The sequence below is a fragment of the Melozone crissalis genome, unplaced genomic scaffold (assembly GCF_028551555.1).
Source record: "Melozone crissalis strain CALT ecotype California unplaced genomic scaffold, PUWL_Pcris_2 ptg000004l_1, whole genome shotgun sequence".
Classification (NCBI taxonomy): Eukaryota; Metazoa; Chordata; class Aves; order Passeriformes; family Passerellidae; genus Melozone; species Melozone crissalis.
In genome coordinates, this window is record NW_026535782.1 from 21623001 (window position 1) to 21639656 (window position 16656).

At 41.0% G+C, this 16656-nt stretch overlaps 1 protein-coding gene across 1 annotated transcript in view; it reads left to right on the forward strand.

The window, feature by feature from the left end:
* Positions 1-9964: 9964 nt before the first annotated feature.
* The window catches only part of TMEM117 (transmembrane protein 117), a 178067-nt gene continuing 171375 nt past the window's right edge, over positions 9965-16656 (forward strand). The window contains exons 1-2 of the mRNA XM_054280845.1: positions 9965-10012; positions 11924-12228. Of these exons, the coding sequence (XP_054136820.1) occupies positions 11952-12228 (277 nt within the window). The 5' untranslated portion in view covers positions 9965-10012; positions 11924-11951. The remainder of the gene's footprint in view (positions 10013-11923; positions 12229-16656) is intronic.

The window sequence follows — 16656 nt, forward strand, 5'->3', positions numbered from 1 at the left end:
CTATCCAAATCATAAAGATCAAAGATGATATAATGAAGCAGTAACTGAAGCCATATTACTATTTTCATTCAGCTGGAGTGAAAATGGTCTTCATGCCACCAAATAGAAATTTCGCTTAAAAAACACTTATATTAAAAATGGAGATCATGTATTTGAAAAAAACTCCAAGGCAAACACGAGGTGCTATTTGCATTCTTGTAAAACATTTAGTTGTGTAACTCAATATAGAAAAAAAAAAATTCAAGTATCTATTTATTTCTTAGGAGATTGGGTATGTCTTACAGCAGCCTCTCCTTGTATGTTTTCATGTCAGTTAGGACTGCTCTACCTTCCACTCCATTTGATTTGCTAGCTTTTTCTCCAAGACAAAGAAAATATGCTTAGGACTGTTTCAGTTCCATTTGGGTGATCATACTGACAGCCCAGCACATGGTGACTGGAGAAAGACCCCTTTTAGAAAGCTACTGAGTCCTGGCAGAGAGCCACCAAACACAATACAGCCTAGATTTAGAGAAGATCTTATCTGCCAAGATTGTTAATTACCTCCTGCAGGGGTGGCTTGTCTGGCCAGTAGTCATGTCTAAACATAGAGCAGTATTTGAAGTTTTCATGATCTAATGAGCTGCTAGGTAGCTTTGAGTACTGGAAAGCAGTAATTTTCTCAAAGATTTCCTCACTCAAATGTTCTGTTATTGCAACATATAAAAAAAAATCCAAGGCATATACAATGATTAGGTGAAAATGCATATTACAAAAATTAGAGATTATGCTTCTATTTTTCCTAACATTATGTGGAAGATATAATAACCCTATAGAAATAATTATGAATTCTCTCACTGACTTTGGTACAAACAGGATCTTCTAGTAGGAAGTATGTGAAATGCTTTTAGTGGCAGATGATCTAGGATGATAAAATGGTGCAGCACTTGCATGGATCCAGTAATTTTCCTAGTGAACTCAAAAGAGACATGCTGGGCAACATTCCTTTCATGCCCATTTCCACTTTCTTTTATTATTTACTTTAGAGGAGTGCATTGAGTCATCATGAAATAGTATCAGCTCAAACATCAGCACCATGCTGATTTGTGCAGTTGTTTATCTTGTTTTCCATTACTTTAAGGATGGCAGCTCCTCTCTTGACAAGGTACAGCTAGTACAAACTAATTCCAGAGGAAGCAAACACAGCTCTGGCCAAGGCATTGTTTGCACTTGATGCTGAAGACAAAGTCCCAAGTCACTTCCTTTCTTAATCAGCGTTTGCAGAGTCGCTGGGCCTTGCTGAGAGTTTTTACTTTGTAGCCTAGGAGTATCAATATTTCAAAGTTTTGGTCATTTTTCTTATCTTTTCTTTGACATTTTGCCTAGCCTTTCTGAGCTCCCAGATTCCTGCCTGTTTCTCCATGGTATGTGACATCGTATGGCTATGATGTAACAGATCATAGAATCATAGAACATTTTGGGTTGGCAGGGACCCTTGAGGCCATCTAGTCCAACCTCCTGCAATGAGCAGAGACATCATCAACTCTATCATGTTGCTCAGGGCACCATCCAACCTGACCTTGAATGTTAGCAGGAATGGGGCATCTACTGCCTCTCTGGATAACCTTTTCCAGTGTTTTACCGCCCTCACTGTAGAAAATATGTTCTTTATATCTAGTCTGAATCGACTCTCTTTTAGTTTAAAACCATTATCCCTTTTCCTTTCACTACAGGCTTAAAAAGACTGTTCTCATCTTTCTTATAAACACCCTTTCAGTATTGAAAAAGTGCAAGGAGAAGTCTTCTCCAGAACCCGAACACTCTCAGCCTTTTCTCATAAGAAAAGTATTCTGTCCCTCTGATTATCTTTACGGCCCTCCTCTGGACTCTCTTCAACACCTCCATGTCTTTCATGTGCTGAGGACTCCAGAGATGGATGCAGTACTTCAGGTGAAATCTCATCAGAGCTGAGTAGGGGTAAAAATCATCTCCCTCAACCTGCTGACCACACTTCTTTTTGCATAGCCCAGAGTACAGTTTGTTTTCTGGGCTGCAAGCAGACATTGCTGGCTCATTACCATTTTATTTTTATCCACCAGCACCCCCAAGTCCTTCTCAGCAGGACTCAATCCAGTAATCCCCCAGCCTTTATTGATTCCAGAGATTGTCCCAGCCCAAGTGCAGGACTTTTCACTTGACCTTACTGGACCTCATGAGTTTCACATGGACTCACTTCTTGAGCTTGTCCAGGTCCCTTTGGATGGCATCCCATCCCTCAGGCAAGTCAACTGCACCACTCAGTGTGTTGTCTGCAAACTTGCTGAGGGTGCACTCCATCCAATTGTCAATGTCACTGACTCAGAAGTAAGGAGTATGGGTGCTAATACAGATCCTTGGGGGACACCACTTATCACTGATCTCCATCCTGGCATTGAGACATTGACCACTACTGTCTGCATGCAGCTATACAACCAATTCCTTATTCACCAAGTATCAGGTTCCTTCCAACGACTCCTTATTGATTCCAGTGCTTCTTATTGCTGCTTTATGGTCATTTCCAAAGAAGAAAAGAAAAGGTTCAAACTGTTGTTAGATAATTCCACATTTTTATATAGGCTTCATGAGGAGAGCTAAGACCTGAGGAAGGTCTAAGCTGAGGTGAAAGAATGGGAAGACCTGGGACAAAGGATTCCTCCTACTCATGGGGTCCTACTTGCAGGAGAAGAATTCAGTAGGACAGGCTTTTCAACTGAGTCATGTAGAAGTGACACCCAATTTCTACCCATGAATTGCTACATAAAAATAGTAGCAAGAGAACATGGGAAGTTTTATCCCAAAAGGGTTCCACAAGGCCAGTTAGTTTGTTGTGGAAAGCATTTCTGAGATGTGGCAGATCATTTCTGAGATGTTAGAGAATCAAAACCTAACACAGATCCTTACTATGCAGTGCTTACTGTTTAAATAGACAGAAATGTGGAAGAAGGGTAAGAGAAAGAATTGCAGTGCAACCCAAAGTAGTTACACTGTTCCTTTCTAGCACTGTGACTGCTTTGACTATGTCAGCCTGCTTTGTTAGTGCTCAGCTCCTTGCACTTGATTCCCAGCAGAAGAAGACCCTCACAGGCACACACAAACTCAGATGTAAGCTATGTCTCAGCATAAGCTGGGGGACTCCAGTACTTCATGTAAGTTCCAAAAGCTTCTACAGTGCATTCACTACAGTGCTCTTAGAAATTGAAGGAAATTGAGGATGAAAAAACAATGGATATTTTGAGTCCACTGTGCATTCTTACTTGTTCTCTCAGGCAATTATTCCAAGTGTGTGTCCATTTTCAATAGATTTCCAGCTGCTAAATAAATTATTACATTTATCATTGATTTTTTTTTTTTGCATAACTATGCTTTTTCACAGTGCATTAGTGTGAGATAAAAATAACAGGCATTTACCACAGGCTGTTCTTTGGACATTGAAAAAAGTCTAATTGCATAATAGATACTGCATATCCCTATAAAGGACAAGAAAAAATTGAAAAGAAAGGTCACAAAACCTGGTCTTCTCATCACTTCAAAACTAAAGATCAGACAGCAAAGCCTCAGATCTCTAGACATAGCAGTGTAGATATGATTCCCTTATGATTCCCTAATTTTCTTCAGACTATGATTAGCTCTCTCATATTTAGTATTGATACACAATTATTTTCAGTGAGATTATAGTTCTGATTCACCAACTGCTACCATATGGACAGTCATATTGAAGCTGTTAGCGAGCATATGTCCCTTCTATTCCTGTATTCGATCCACTGCTTGGACCAGCCGTGCTTTGAGCAGGACACCTGAGGGATCTGCTTTGGCAGCATCAGATTTGCTCTTCATTTACATTAGTGCAGTGTCTGCTTTGCCACAGCCTCTATTGAGACAGCCAGCAGTGCAGCCAGTGCCTCATAACATTCCCTGTCCTGGCTGCATTTCTGTTTCCCTATTTTGATCAGTTGTACATGGCAATGCATGATCATTACAATCCTATTACACTCCTTTTATTGTAATAGATAGCATACACCAATTTCAGGTATGCAGAGATTTGAAAATGAAGTCATTTAATTGTTTGAGTTATCATACTATGCTTGAGCTTAAAAGAATACTTCACCAAGATGCAAAAAGTACTTCTCTCAAAATGCCAAATTTTTATGTCATGCTACACCTACTTTTGTTTTAACAGAAACGGGACCAAGAAGTAGTGAATTAATATGACAACACAGTAAAGGCTCCAGGTTTTTTATCTTACAGAGGCAATGCATTGTTGTACTGTAGTTGTACACACTAGAGTTGTTCACTGCACTTTAGAGGAGCATCATGAGGCACAGTATGTTAGAAACAGGACTTTTTTTGTCTTGTGTTTTTTTGTAAGGTTAAGAAATTTCCCCTCATTATTTTTAATCAAATGTTTCTTTAGTATTAAATAAACCTCCAGACTTAACAGCCCCAACTCTCTCAACCTGTCTTCACAGTAGAGATGTCTCAGCCCTCTGATCATCTTCCTTGCCTTTCTCTGGGCTCTCTGCAGCAGGTTTGTGTCCATCTCACATTGGGGACCCCAGAGTAAGACACAATAGTGCAGGTGATGTCTCATGACAGTGGAGCAAAGGAGGGGAATCCCCTCCCTTGCACTGCTGCCTGTGCTACTTTCTGTGTAGCCTAGGACACATTTGGCCTTCTGGGCTGCAAGTGCACATAGCCAGGTCATGTTGAGCTTCTTGCCCACCAACACCTGTGTTTCTTTCCAGGGTACCTCTCAATGCATTCTCTGCCCAGCTTGTACCTTTGGGATTGCCCTGATCCAGGTGCAGGATCTTGGACTTGGCCTTGTTGAACTTCAAGAGGTTTGAACAGACCCACCTCTTCAGCCTGATTAGGTCCCTCTGGATGTCATCCCTTTCCTCCAGTGTATCAACCACAGCACACAGATTGGTATGCTTGGCAAACTTGCTGAGGTGCATTTCAATCCCATGTCACCTACAAAGATGTTAAACATCACCTGTCCCATTACTGACCCCTGAGGGGTCCCTCAGCACTGGTCTCTGCTTGGACATGGAGCCATTGCCACAGCTCTTCGAGTGCTACCATCCAGCAAAGATGGTCCACAACACATCAAGGGTTCAGCAATATTAGAACATACTTTTTCTCTGAAAGAACTTATCTTGCCACTTCTGTCTTCCAGCTTAGCTCTATTTTTATGGTCTTCCTGTACCATTGCAACCAACTTGCACAGTGTGGTTAAATAGAATCTGTGTAAGGCTGAAATCAGATCCCACTTTTTCTTATTTTGTGTTTTCTCTAAGTCTGTACATGCCACTATCAGAGTAGCTGCAAGCTGATTATTCCTTTCTTTTTCTAGTGCAGAAGTCACATATAGTTATATTTGCTGAAAGCATCCATATGGCTAGCAGATGTACTTAAAAGGTGTTTAATGAGTGGGGTAAATTCACTTCATTCAGTTCTCCTTTAGTGATTTCATCAAGGCTAAGTGTATTTTGCCTGTCTGTTTGAAACCAGTATGGATTATCTGAAGTAGAATCATGCTTACTTGGAGTAAACTTGCTCTGGGTGAACAGAAGTAATTAATTAATTCAAGGGTAAGGTTTGTCATTGGACTATCATCTTCAAAATTGTCAGTTCTGCTTCAATTTTGGTAAGCCCTATATCATTTGACTCTGGGACTGAAGTTCTGCTTGATCATAAATAAAAGGTCATGTAAAGTTCTGGTTCTTCTACTGCTTTTTTTGTTCCTAGTTCCACCAGTATTGTAAAGGTGTCTGTATATTAAATATATATAATAAATATCTATATATTAAATTCTGCTCAAAAAATTTTTTTTGGTATTTAACCTATCAACAGCGATGAAACCATGCCTAACTTCCTCTTAGTAATCTAAAACCTAGTGGAAAAAGATCAAAAAGTACTTATTGATCACCCATATCCCAAGATTCCATTAATATTTTTACCTGGAGCATCACTTATATTTCTGAAAATCTATATCCAAATCCCCTTTTCACTATTTTTTTTGCCTTAACATGTGTACACACATGTGCATTCATATGTGGTTGTTTTTCTCCCTTTCACTCATTACAACATTAACTTTCTTCTAGTTCTGTGAATTTTCCTCAGCATTTCAGCAGTTGGGAAGCAAACTTAATTATTAACATTGTTGTCTATCATGTCTTTAATTTATTTTTTTAATAACTCTTCAACCTGCCATTTAAAAATAAGTGTTTAATTTTAGTTCATGCAGTTTCCTATCCTTTCATATTATTGATTTAATGGAAAGTATTTCATGTTATGTAATATGCAAACACTGTTACTGTTTATGTTTTCCAAATATGCAGCAGAAGCGTTCTGCTGTTCCATATTTTTTTCCACAATTCTATTTTTTCACATCTAATTGTACAGCAGTATTAGTGTTTGATATATCATTGCCTTTGATTAACTTAACATTCTTCATTTCCACGAGATGTACCTATTTGCCTTTTCTTCCCTCTAAGTTCTTCAACTATTTAGTTCTTCAGTTACACACTGTTGCCAGCTTTTGTGTGTTTTTTTCCTCCCACATTTGCTTCATGTTTTATTGTGCTGCTTTCTCTTCTTTTAGAAGATAGTAAGGAATGAGTTGGGGATGAGATAAGGAGTAAGTTTGAAGTGGTATAGCTGAGACATGTGGTCATAATCATGAGTGTGAAATTCCAAAGCAGGGCGTCTTTTGTTCCAAGGATGTTTTTACAGGTGTACTGCTTCTGGCCCAGAATTGACTGTCATCATAGCAGAGAAATTGTGCTGTGTTTTGTGTTTGTGACTAAAACAGTGTTGAAAACACACCAGTGTTTGGGCTGTTGCTCAGCAATGCTTGCACAGGATCAGGGCTGTCTTGCTTTCCCGTTCTGCCCACATTCCCATACCAGCAAGTAGGCATGAATTTGGGAGAGGACAGAGCTGGGACAGCTGACCCCATATAATCCATAACATCATGCCCACCAATAAAATAGGGTGGAGGAAAAGGGTGAGATAGAGGGTGTATTCAAAGCTGTTTATCAGAGACTGATGGTCTTCTGTGGGCTTTGGTGAGTGGTTGCCCTAGCATATATTTTTTTAGTCCTTACTTAATACATTTTATAATTCTCACTTTTCCTTTACTTATTAAGCCATCTTTCAGTTGACCTACTGGTTTTCTTTCTTTTTCTCCTATTCTCTCCCGTGTTTCACTGGGGAAGGAGGCAGGAGGAAGTGAGCTAGCAGCTGTGTGGGTGCTTACCTGCTGGACATGATCAACCCACAACAGCAGGATGGAAGAAAAATACATTAAGAGCACAATCTCTGAGTAGTGGAGGTTTGAGGTTTGAGGGAATTAAGTACCTTTAATGAGAAGCATGCCAGGGAAGAGGCATTTGTGCACCCACAAATGAAAGAAGGAGGATAGGATGAGAAAACTGTGAATGTTTAACCTTGAGAAGAGGAAGCTCAAGGAAGAGGATCTTATTGATGTGTCTAAAAGCCTGATAGGAGGAGAAGAGATGAAGACAGACTCCTTGTGATATCCACTGAGGGACAAGAGGCAATGGGCACAAACTGAAATATGAGAAGTTTCATATAATTTATTACAAAAAGAACATTCCAGTTACAGACTATTGTGCTGACTCCTCATATCTGAGTGTAAAATGGCACTCAGACAAAAATTGATACTGTAATATCAATTAGTAGTATCAATATATGGTTAGTTCAATACTTACAGCTCTGCTGGAAATTGGGTGTAAAATGGCAGCCTTTACACAAGTGCTATTTTGTAGTAGGAGTGTCAATAGATTAGTTCCATTCACAAGTATCAAAACTAACATTACAAGATGACTCATTGTCCTGATTCAGCCTGCTTTTTAAGTTCAATTTACTGGTTTTACTTCTGGCTTTTTAATTTGCTGACAGTTTTGTAGATAAGAGTTTGTTTATATTCTTCTGTTGCAGGCAGTCCCTGGCTTTCAGTGATCAGGCCTGATTAGTCTCGTCTGAGATTATTTGTTAATTGTTGATATTCAGGTGTGTATTTAATCAAGTAAATCTTGATTGCTTGGTTAAAAAGAAGAAAGAGGAGCAGTCCATCTTTTTTTTTATATATGAGTGAAACACTACACTTTTAAAAATTATATCAGCTTCCTCTTAAAACAGCAAATGAACAACATGAAATTTGGGGGAGATATATGGAGCGCTTATGCTTTTGGTTACTTTAGTAGAAAAGTAGATGATTTTCATTTTATTAACTTAGTGACTTCAAAAACTTGCTCACTGATTTACTATCTGAAAAAAACCCTTCATGGATGTTTTGTAGTAGCGTGGGTTCCAATCTGAGCTGAAGAGAATGTTTTTTTGGTGTGTAGGTGCATGAAGAGTATGATTTCTTTGTAGTGCATGCTGCCTCCCTCTCTGTGGATTCTCATTAGCTGAACATAAGGAGACAGAGTTCTGCAAGCGTGGCAGTACACACAGAACTGTTGCATGAACAGGCAGTGCTTTCACTGTATTTCTGTACTCTCACATTGCACATGATGATTTTTCTTTTTGAATTTTCTTTTTACTGTAAAGATAGCTTGGGGTGTGTTAGTGTGAAATACTGAATACTGCATCTTTCTACATAAAATTGAGGGTGTCAGACGATTCCACTGAGGAAGATAATGTGGTGATTATGTTGGACATCTTCAATAGCAGTTACATTTATTTACAAAAATACATAATACTGTGTTGCCAGAAGTACAGAAGGGGTGCACAAGTCATCTTCAGCTGCTTGTTCTGATTGTGCTGCTCTTTTGCAACGTGACTCTTCTAAAGAGCCTTCCTCATTCCTCAGTGGATCTCAGCCACATTCCTATATACCTTGGCCTGAAGCAGCCAGTTGTCTGATGCCAAATTTCAGATACCCACTCCAATGGAGCTACCTGACTTTTCCCAAAAATATATTGTGTCTAGCAACTTCAAGTTTGTTTTATCTGTCTTCAGCAATGACCAGAACTAGTACATACTGCATTAAAACCCAGTCATAATGCAATGCTAAGGGCATCCTGTAAACGTTTTCCTGGGATGTCAGCAATAGCAGCACACTGGCACTAGGGACCACATCCCACATTAAAAGGCTTTGGTTGACAATTCGGCTGAAGTGCAACGTCAACAACTCTGGCAGGCAGCACAGGGGCATTTTGCCCGACACAGTGACCGTACAGACTGGGTGTGCACCCTGGAGCCTCAACATAGCCCCTTTCCAAGTAAGTAAATTGGGTGTAGACCTCCTTCCCCTCCCAAATATGAGGGTTTTCATAGCTCGTCCTGAGTGATCCGGCTGTTATTGCCAGCCCTGTACTTTTGCTTTGGGATAATAAACAGCCAGTTTTGACCGCCTGTTTTCCGTGTTTGTAAATTTGCATAATGCTGGAGTCTGACCGATGGGAATTGAGTGCTGCTCGGGTTTCGTTCACCTGGGCGGCTGGACAAGCCCCCGTGGCTCCCCGGCCACCCTTTCCGGGGGTGAATAAAGACACCCGCGGCGCACCGCGTACGTTTCGGGTCCTTGCCGGCGGACTCCGGGGGAGGGGCGGGCACGGCCGGGCACGGGCGCCGGGGGCGCCGGGACCCTGCCGCAGCGGCGCCGCCCGCTGCCGCCGCGGCTGCGGCACTGCCGGTGCCGCTCTCCCGCGCCCGGGAGCGGAGCGGAGCCGAGAGGAGCAGCGCAGCCGCCGCCGCCGCCGCCGCCGCCGCAGCCGCTGCCTCCCGCGGCGGCCGGGGGGCGGGACGCCGCGGCAGCAGCGCCGCTGTCAGCGCCCGAGGGGCTGGGGGCCCTGCCGGCCGCGGCAGCGGAGCGGGGCCGCCCGCCGCCGGGAGCCGCACCGGGCGGGAGCCGAGCCGCGCCGCAGCAGCAACAGCAGCAGCAGGAGCAGGAGCAGCAGCAGCGGCAGCAGCAGCGGCAGCAGCGGCAGCACCGCGCCCGCGGCGCCGGATCCCCGCGGCGGTGAGTGCGGCGGGCGGCCCGGGCGGCGGCGCTGCGGGGGCCCGTGGCCCGGTGCCCGGCGGGGCGGCGGCGGCCGCAGCTACCGCGCCGGGGGAGGCGGCCGCGGGTCCCGGTGTGCGCCGGCGGCAGGGGCAATCCGGTCCATTTAACAGGTTGGGACGGGCGTGTGGTCCGCGGCGCTGTCGGCACCCGCGATCTCGGCGTTGAGGTGGGTAGGAGCAGGATTTTTGTTAGCAATTTGTCACTGCTGCTGTTGCTAATATTGGCTTCTCATGCTATAAAACGCTTCCTAAGAAGCCGCGTCTTCAGCTGGGTGTTTGATAACTCTCGGCTATCCGGCAGCTGTCAAAAATACCAGGACGTGTAGTTGTTTTTCTCCGGCCCCATTCGGGTTTTAAGATGGCTCATACACATAAGGAAATACCAAAACTTTTCTTAATGGTAACAGAACGAAAGGAGAACAAGAAATAGCTTTGGGCATCCTTATGGCTCGAAAGGCAGTTTAATCTCCACAGAGTGGTATTTTTTTAGGCAACGACCCCTACTTTAAATCAGTTTTTTTCATAAAGTTTTCGAAGGACCGACACTTCCTTGTGCCATCTTTTCAACTCTGTAATGTGGTATTATTTTCTTTTTCATATGTAGTTTATGCATAATGGAATATTATTCCTTTCTTTTATTTACTGAATGCATTGTCTGAATCTGTCGAGGGGTTCTTTTATCCTTTTCATTTATTAGGTACAGGATTACTTGCAATTTTACTAATATAAATTAGGTTATGGAATTAAATAATTTTGGGACTAACTAAAGGGAGACATTGAAATTTATGCCATTTCTAAGTTTGGAAGTCCTAAGTTAGAAGACCAGGAAGGGATGAGTAATTGATAGGGGGTTGGTCTTTTGTGGGCTGGTTCTTGTTTGTTTTAGGTTTTTTTCTGCAGGGCATATGACATTTGCAAAAATTTGCCACTGTATCCTTGAAAGATCATGCTGTAATAAACAAGCAGTATTACTAGACACATTTTTTTTCTTCCTACACACTGTGTCACTTGAATAATTTTGGTGTTCTACAGCACAAAGGCCTTGTATCTGTGCATACAAAGTGGTTGAAGAGGATGAAACAACTAATTGGTTGTGAATAAAAGAAAAAGAAATCAAATGGCAAACAACTAAAATGGTCCATGGTCAGTTGCATGTTTCTATAGCAGTACTTAATAAGTAGGCAGGTTTCAAATACAGTTTTTGCATTCATACAGAACAGCCTGTTTTCAGGGTGTCTTATTTTATGGTTTTGAAAATATAGGTGTACTCTCTGAAGTCAGTGAAAAGATTTATACAGGCTTGCCTGACTTGCAAGAATTAATTCTAGAAACTTTTCCAAGATGTTATTCTTTCATGTGAGCTCACGTTTCTGATCTTTCTGGGTCATATGCTTTTAAGCTTCCAGTAGAAGACCTCTGGACTTCTGGGCTGGTTCCATCCTTCTCCTACATGGAAAAAGATTTCATTTAGGCTTAGCATAATTTTTTTGTGAAATCTGTGTTTTATTTTTTGTGTGGCTGGAAAGGCAATCTGGGTTTTAGGTGTCTTGCCATGTTCTTATATTCCTTCTTTTCATGCCCAATTATGGAGGAGGTGCATGAAGTATAGTTATTTGAAACTGAAAATCTTGTGCTGCAATGTACATATGTTTGGTTGTTGTTTTTACATTGGAATAGGGAGAGATTTCAGTTTTTCCTGTGTCTGGATCTAACAATATCTTTTGATTGAAACTTTCATTTCTAGTCAAGTCTAAAATATTAAAAACTACTGATGAAAAGGTTGCAATGATTTGATTTTGTAATGTGTGAGTCTCTTCTAAATTCTGAGAATTTGGAGTACATATAACATTATGCATTTGTGTCTTTACAGGCAAAACCCAGTTCTGCAGTGTCTGAGGATGGGTAAAGACTTCCGCTACTACTTCCAGCACCCGTGGTCTCGCTTAGTTGTGGCTTACTTAGTGATCTTCTTTAACTTCTTAATATTTGCTGAGGACCCAGTATCCCACAGCCAGACAGAAGCCAATGTTATTGTTGTTGGTAATTGTTTCTCCTTTGTAACAAACAAATACCCTGAAGGAGGAGGCTGGAGATTTTTGAAGGTCTTTATGTGGCTCCTTGCCATTCTCACAGGACTGATAGCTGGGAAATTTCTCTTCCACCAGTGCTTGTTTGGTAAGTTAAAAGATGCATCTGCTGACTTCCTGGTAATGGCTTTCTGACTTTTCCGTTTAGCTTTCTACTCATGGCAATTTAGTAAACTTTGCTTTTAATCACTTCTACTGTTTAGAGCTGTATAGAACTCAGTACATCAAAGCTTACACTGTGATGGAAACTAATGCCATAGCATAACTCTCAGTGACTTCAATCAAAAAAGGATAAAAATAGTGAAAGCTGACATGTCTTAAATACTTGGGAGGCCAGTAACTTTCAATTTTTCTGTGTTACAAGTGTACTGCTTTGCACTATCTGACAAGTTTTTATGTCTTATTATGTAATTTCTCAACAATTTGAAGAAAAGGAATTCTTCCTTGGGGCAGCAGCTCTTCATGTCTTGTCAAAAGACACTTAAGTGAAAGCAGAGGCTCTTGTAAGTATTAGCAGATCTGTGCTGAAGAGCTCCCATGTGAAAATGAGAATTCTAGAGAGGTAGGACCTGTCTCTGTTTTAGTACAAGAGCAAATCAGTAAAATGGAAAAGTGGGAAATGGGGAAAAACATGACAGTAAATGTTTCCATACACAAGCTGTGACTTAACTGAGGAATGTACTGTATGAACTAACTGAAGGGGATGAAATGGCTCTGGAAAAAAAAAATCTGAGACTGAGAACTTAGGTGTAAATATATAGAGATAGAAAAATATCCATTGTTGTCTTAATTCACCTGTAGAGAATGTTGCATCTGAAGGCTCAAGGCTGTCTCTATGTTCTAGAGATAACTGGAAATCTTCAGTAGAAAAGATTTCTTTGTTTCTGCCAAATCTAGGGGTCTCCTTGAGCCAGATCTTACGGGCTCTTGGAGACCTATATCGCACCCGAGATAGCTCAGCCATCTCAGATGGCATAAAATCAGCAGGATGGCTTCTGTGGTAGTGTTGGAAACAGAAAAGTTTTAACAAAAGGCAAAATAACAAAGCTCTTTACAGGGAAAACCCAAGCCAGGGGCAACAGGCTCTTGCTCCTGCTAGAACACCTCACAAAAGTGATTAGTTCCTTTTGTTATCTTCTTTTTCTAGTAAATTGCGTAGGCGGGACTTTTTTGCTTCTGTCCAATTAGCTTTCCTTAAGTTTGAGGTGAAGTCCCCAAGGTCCTATGAGGTGTCTTTTTACCTTACTGAGGAGAGAAACTTTTAGGCTTATTCCCTTTTTAAGGAGACAAAGGATAATTTGGTCGCTCCATCAACAGGGGGCACATTCCTCCATCTGCCAGTTGCACTATTTTTTGAAACGTGATTCTGGGTGTGTTGCTGCTGGTCTGGATGGACAACCCCCATATTCTGATGCTGGTAGCACTGCAGGATGGATGGTTACTGGAACACCTCAAAGCACATGAGCAATAGGCCGTTTCCTTAGTCTGTCTCATTCTATTAAGATCAAGAGAGAGCCACTATTGTTTCAATAAATCAAATGTAAAGTGTTGTGTTGAGGAGTGAACAAGCAAAGCCACATGAAAGGACTTTTAATACAGACTTCTCTTGAAGTAGTTATTCTGAAAAATAATTAAGCATCATGAAGACTATTCAGCTGTTTTACCATAGTGTAGTGGTAAATGTAAAATGTTCCCATAAAGAGAGGATTTTACATGGAGCAAGGATTACCAAAGAATGCTTTCAATTCTGGCTTCCCCAGTTCAGAAATTTTGTTAAACTGAAGATGTTTAAGGAAAAGTGATTAAACTGATGATAAATTTAGAAAATTAGCCCAATAGTGAGAGGATTGAGAGGATAAAAGAAAGATTAGAGAGTGACTTGCTCAAATTTGAAGGGCAGAACTTTTAGTTCAGCATATGTAATGCAAGGTCCAGTGCTTGGAAGTGGCAAATAGCCAGCATTTTTTTTTATCTGAAAGGCTAGACAACCAGTGGAACAAGTTTTTATAGGCTATGACCTCATCAAGACACGAATTTTTACTTTTAAGAACACATTTTTCTGACAACAGAGTCATTATCTTCTATCTAGGTAGGTTATTATGATAATTCCTTCTGAATTTGTAAGTGAATATCATATGTAGCTAAACATAAATTTTAAAGTGGCTTGATTCAGTCTTGCTGCCAAACAGGGAAAGTCTGTCAGTGTCTTCTGCTTTGTGCAGTTGCTCAGTGAAAGAGGATATTACCCATATTAGCAGCACCCATCTTTTATTTCGGTAAGGTTCACATGTCTGACCATTCTGATGTTTGTGGCAGCACTAAGATCGGTCCGCATTGAGAGGAAACTAATGGGGAAGAAATTCCTGACCCTGAAGGCAGTGCTGGTTTATGGATATTTGTGGTTGTGGTCGGGGCAAGCGACAGGGGTGTAGGACAATCTGATTTGAGGCTGCACATTGAGGTTCATGGCAATTTGAGCCAATGTGGATCTGTCACAACCCCACCCTCCTAACACCAGCCACATCAGTCTGAGCCAGTGCTGTTGTTGATGTGACAGTGCAGCAAGCCAGCTCAGGCAGCCAAACTCATGGAAAATCATTGCTTCTGCTGTCATCTGCAGCAGCTCCTTGAAGTGCTGTGATCACTTGAGTGCCAGTGCTGATGAGATGGCCAAGGACTGTGCAGCCAGGATAGCTGGGGGCTGTGGCAGCCATACCTTGTGCTGGCTCCAGTGCTGTGGGGCTGCACCCACACAGTGTGGCAGTGGAAATGCTGCTGGTGATGCACTGAGAGCAGATAGCAGGCAGTGGGACTGAGGAGTTGACTGTATTGCTGACTGATGTGGCTGTGTGGCTGTGTGGATAGACATTGCTGGGATGAGAATGTGAGTTTACAGCTTCAAGTATCTCTGTGTCTCCAAGAGATTTGTACACCCATGCTGAAATATTTTCTGCCTGTTATTTGCTACTACTTTAATGACTTCATTGCCTAGAAATCATTCCTTTTATTGAGATCCTCATTGAATATGTCCTCTGGATCTTCTGGCATCAAGCAGTTAATGAATTCACCCCATTATTGTTTTTAATTTCTCTAGTCTATTTCTTTAAGTAGCTCCTACTTTTTTAATTTTTCTTTATTTAACTTTTTTTTTTTTTAATGTATAATTGCTTAGGACCACTGTGGTTTAAAATCCTTGTTTGTTTATTTATTTTTGGTTTTTTTCTCTGCTAAACTCTGTTTGCAGAGGAAATTGTGACTGGTTGTTTCTTGTGGCCTGTATATAACTTCCTGCAGTCAGGAAACCAAATAGCACCAGTCAATCTTCCCCTGTCAGGTCTTGGCTCAGCATGGAGGCTGCAAATTGAAAATGAAAAGGATTAGTCTGCCTGTCTCATTTTAAATGAAGAGGAAAGGATTTTCTTTCTCTATGCCCTTTCTGCTTTTTTACTCTTTGTCTTCTGTATTTCTTGCTGCTGAGTTTGCATAGGAACTAGAAAGATAGTATAGCTAGAACTGTGTCATAATACAGTTTACCATCTGTAACAATCATTGCCTGATAGCCATGACTGTCATGGACTAAAAAAATAAAAGAAATACCACCCTATGTGTCTAAAAGTGGAAGAAGACAGGTGCTGGAAACCTGATTTAGGCTTCATCACTTGGAGTTTACAGAGAGATAAGGGAGTAAGTAAACTATATTGATAAAAAGTAGAGATTTCAGCTGGAGGACATAGTGGAATGTTTTCTGTTGATAATATTTGTTGCAACCTTTGAGTGGTATCATCTTCAGGGAATCCTTCAAGACACTCCTCATGACTTAATACAAGACTAGAAAACAATTACTTTTCTTGTTCTTCAGTCAAAAAATAGCTTATTTCATTTGATAAACGTTTCCCATGATAAATATTTCAATGGAAATAGCCCTTATCTAAGACATTCTTTATATATTCATGACATGTGGTCAGAACAAGTAGAATTTTAACATTGTCTTTTGGCTGTTATCCACTGTGTTATTTTGATCCATCACTAAGCATATCTTCTGTTTGGTTAGGTATTGTGTTCTGCTGTGCTTTTAATTTTGCAATGGAAAGTGAAAGGTCATAGAAGAATATTGGGAGTTTGGGGAAATAAAAAATAAAGATACATACCCCTGGTTTGTTTTTTCTTTCTGTATGAAAGAATTACTTGAGATAAAGAGGTAATTTCTTGATTAATTTTCTGCTTTATTTAAACCAGATTTATTTAAATCTGCTTGATTAATTTTCTGCTTTATTACAAACTGACCCATTTGATGACACTATGCATTCAAAAAAATCCATTCTAATCTTGACTTAAAAGAAATTCCTAAATAAGCGTTTGCCTATTTTTCATATTGCTCTGTGACATAGTATGGAAGATAGCACAGTGTTTAAGGTATAGAAAGTGTATGTTTTAATTGGCACCTGCTCAGCATCTTCACAGTTGCTCTTCTGCGCTACTTCAGACCTAAATTCTGAGTTCAGTGGGGGAGGGGGGT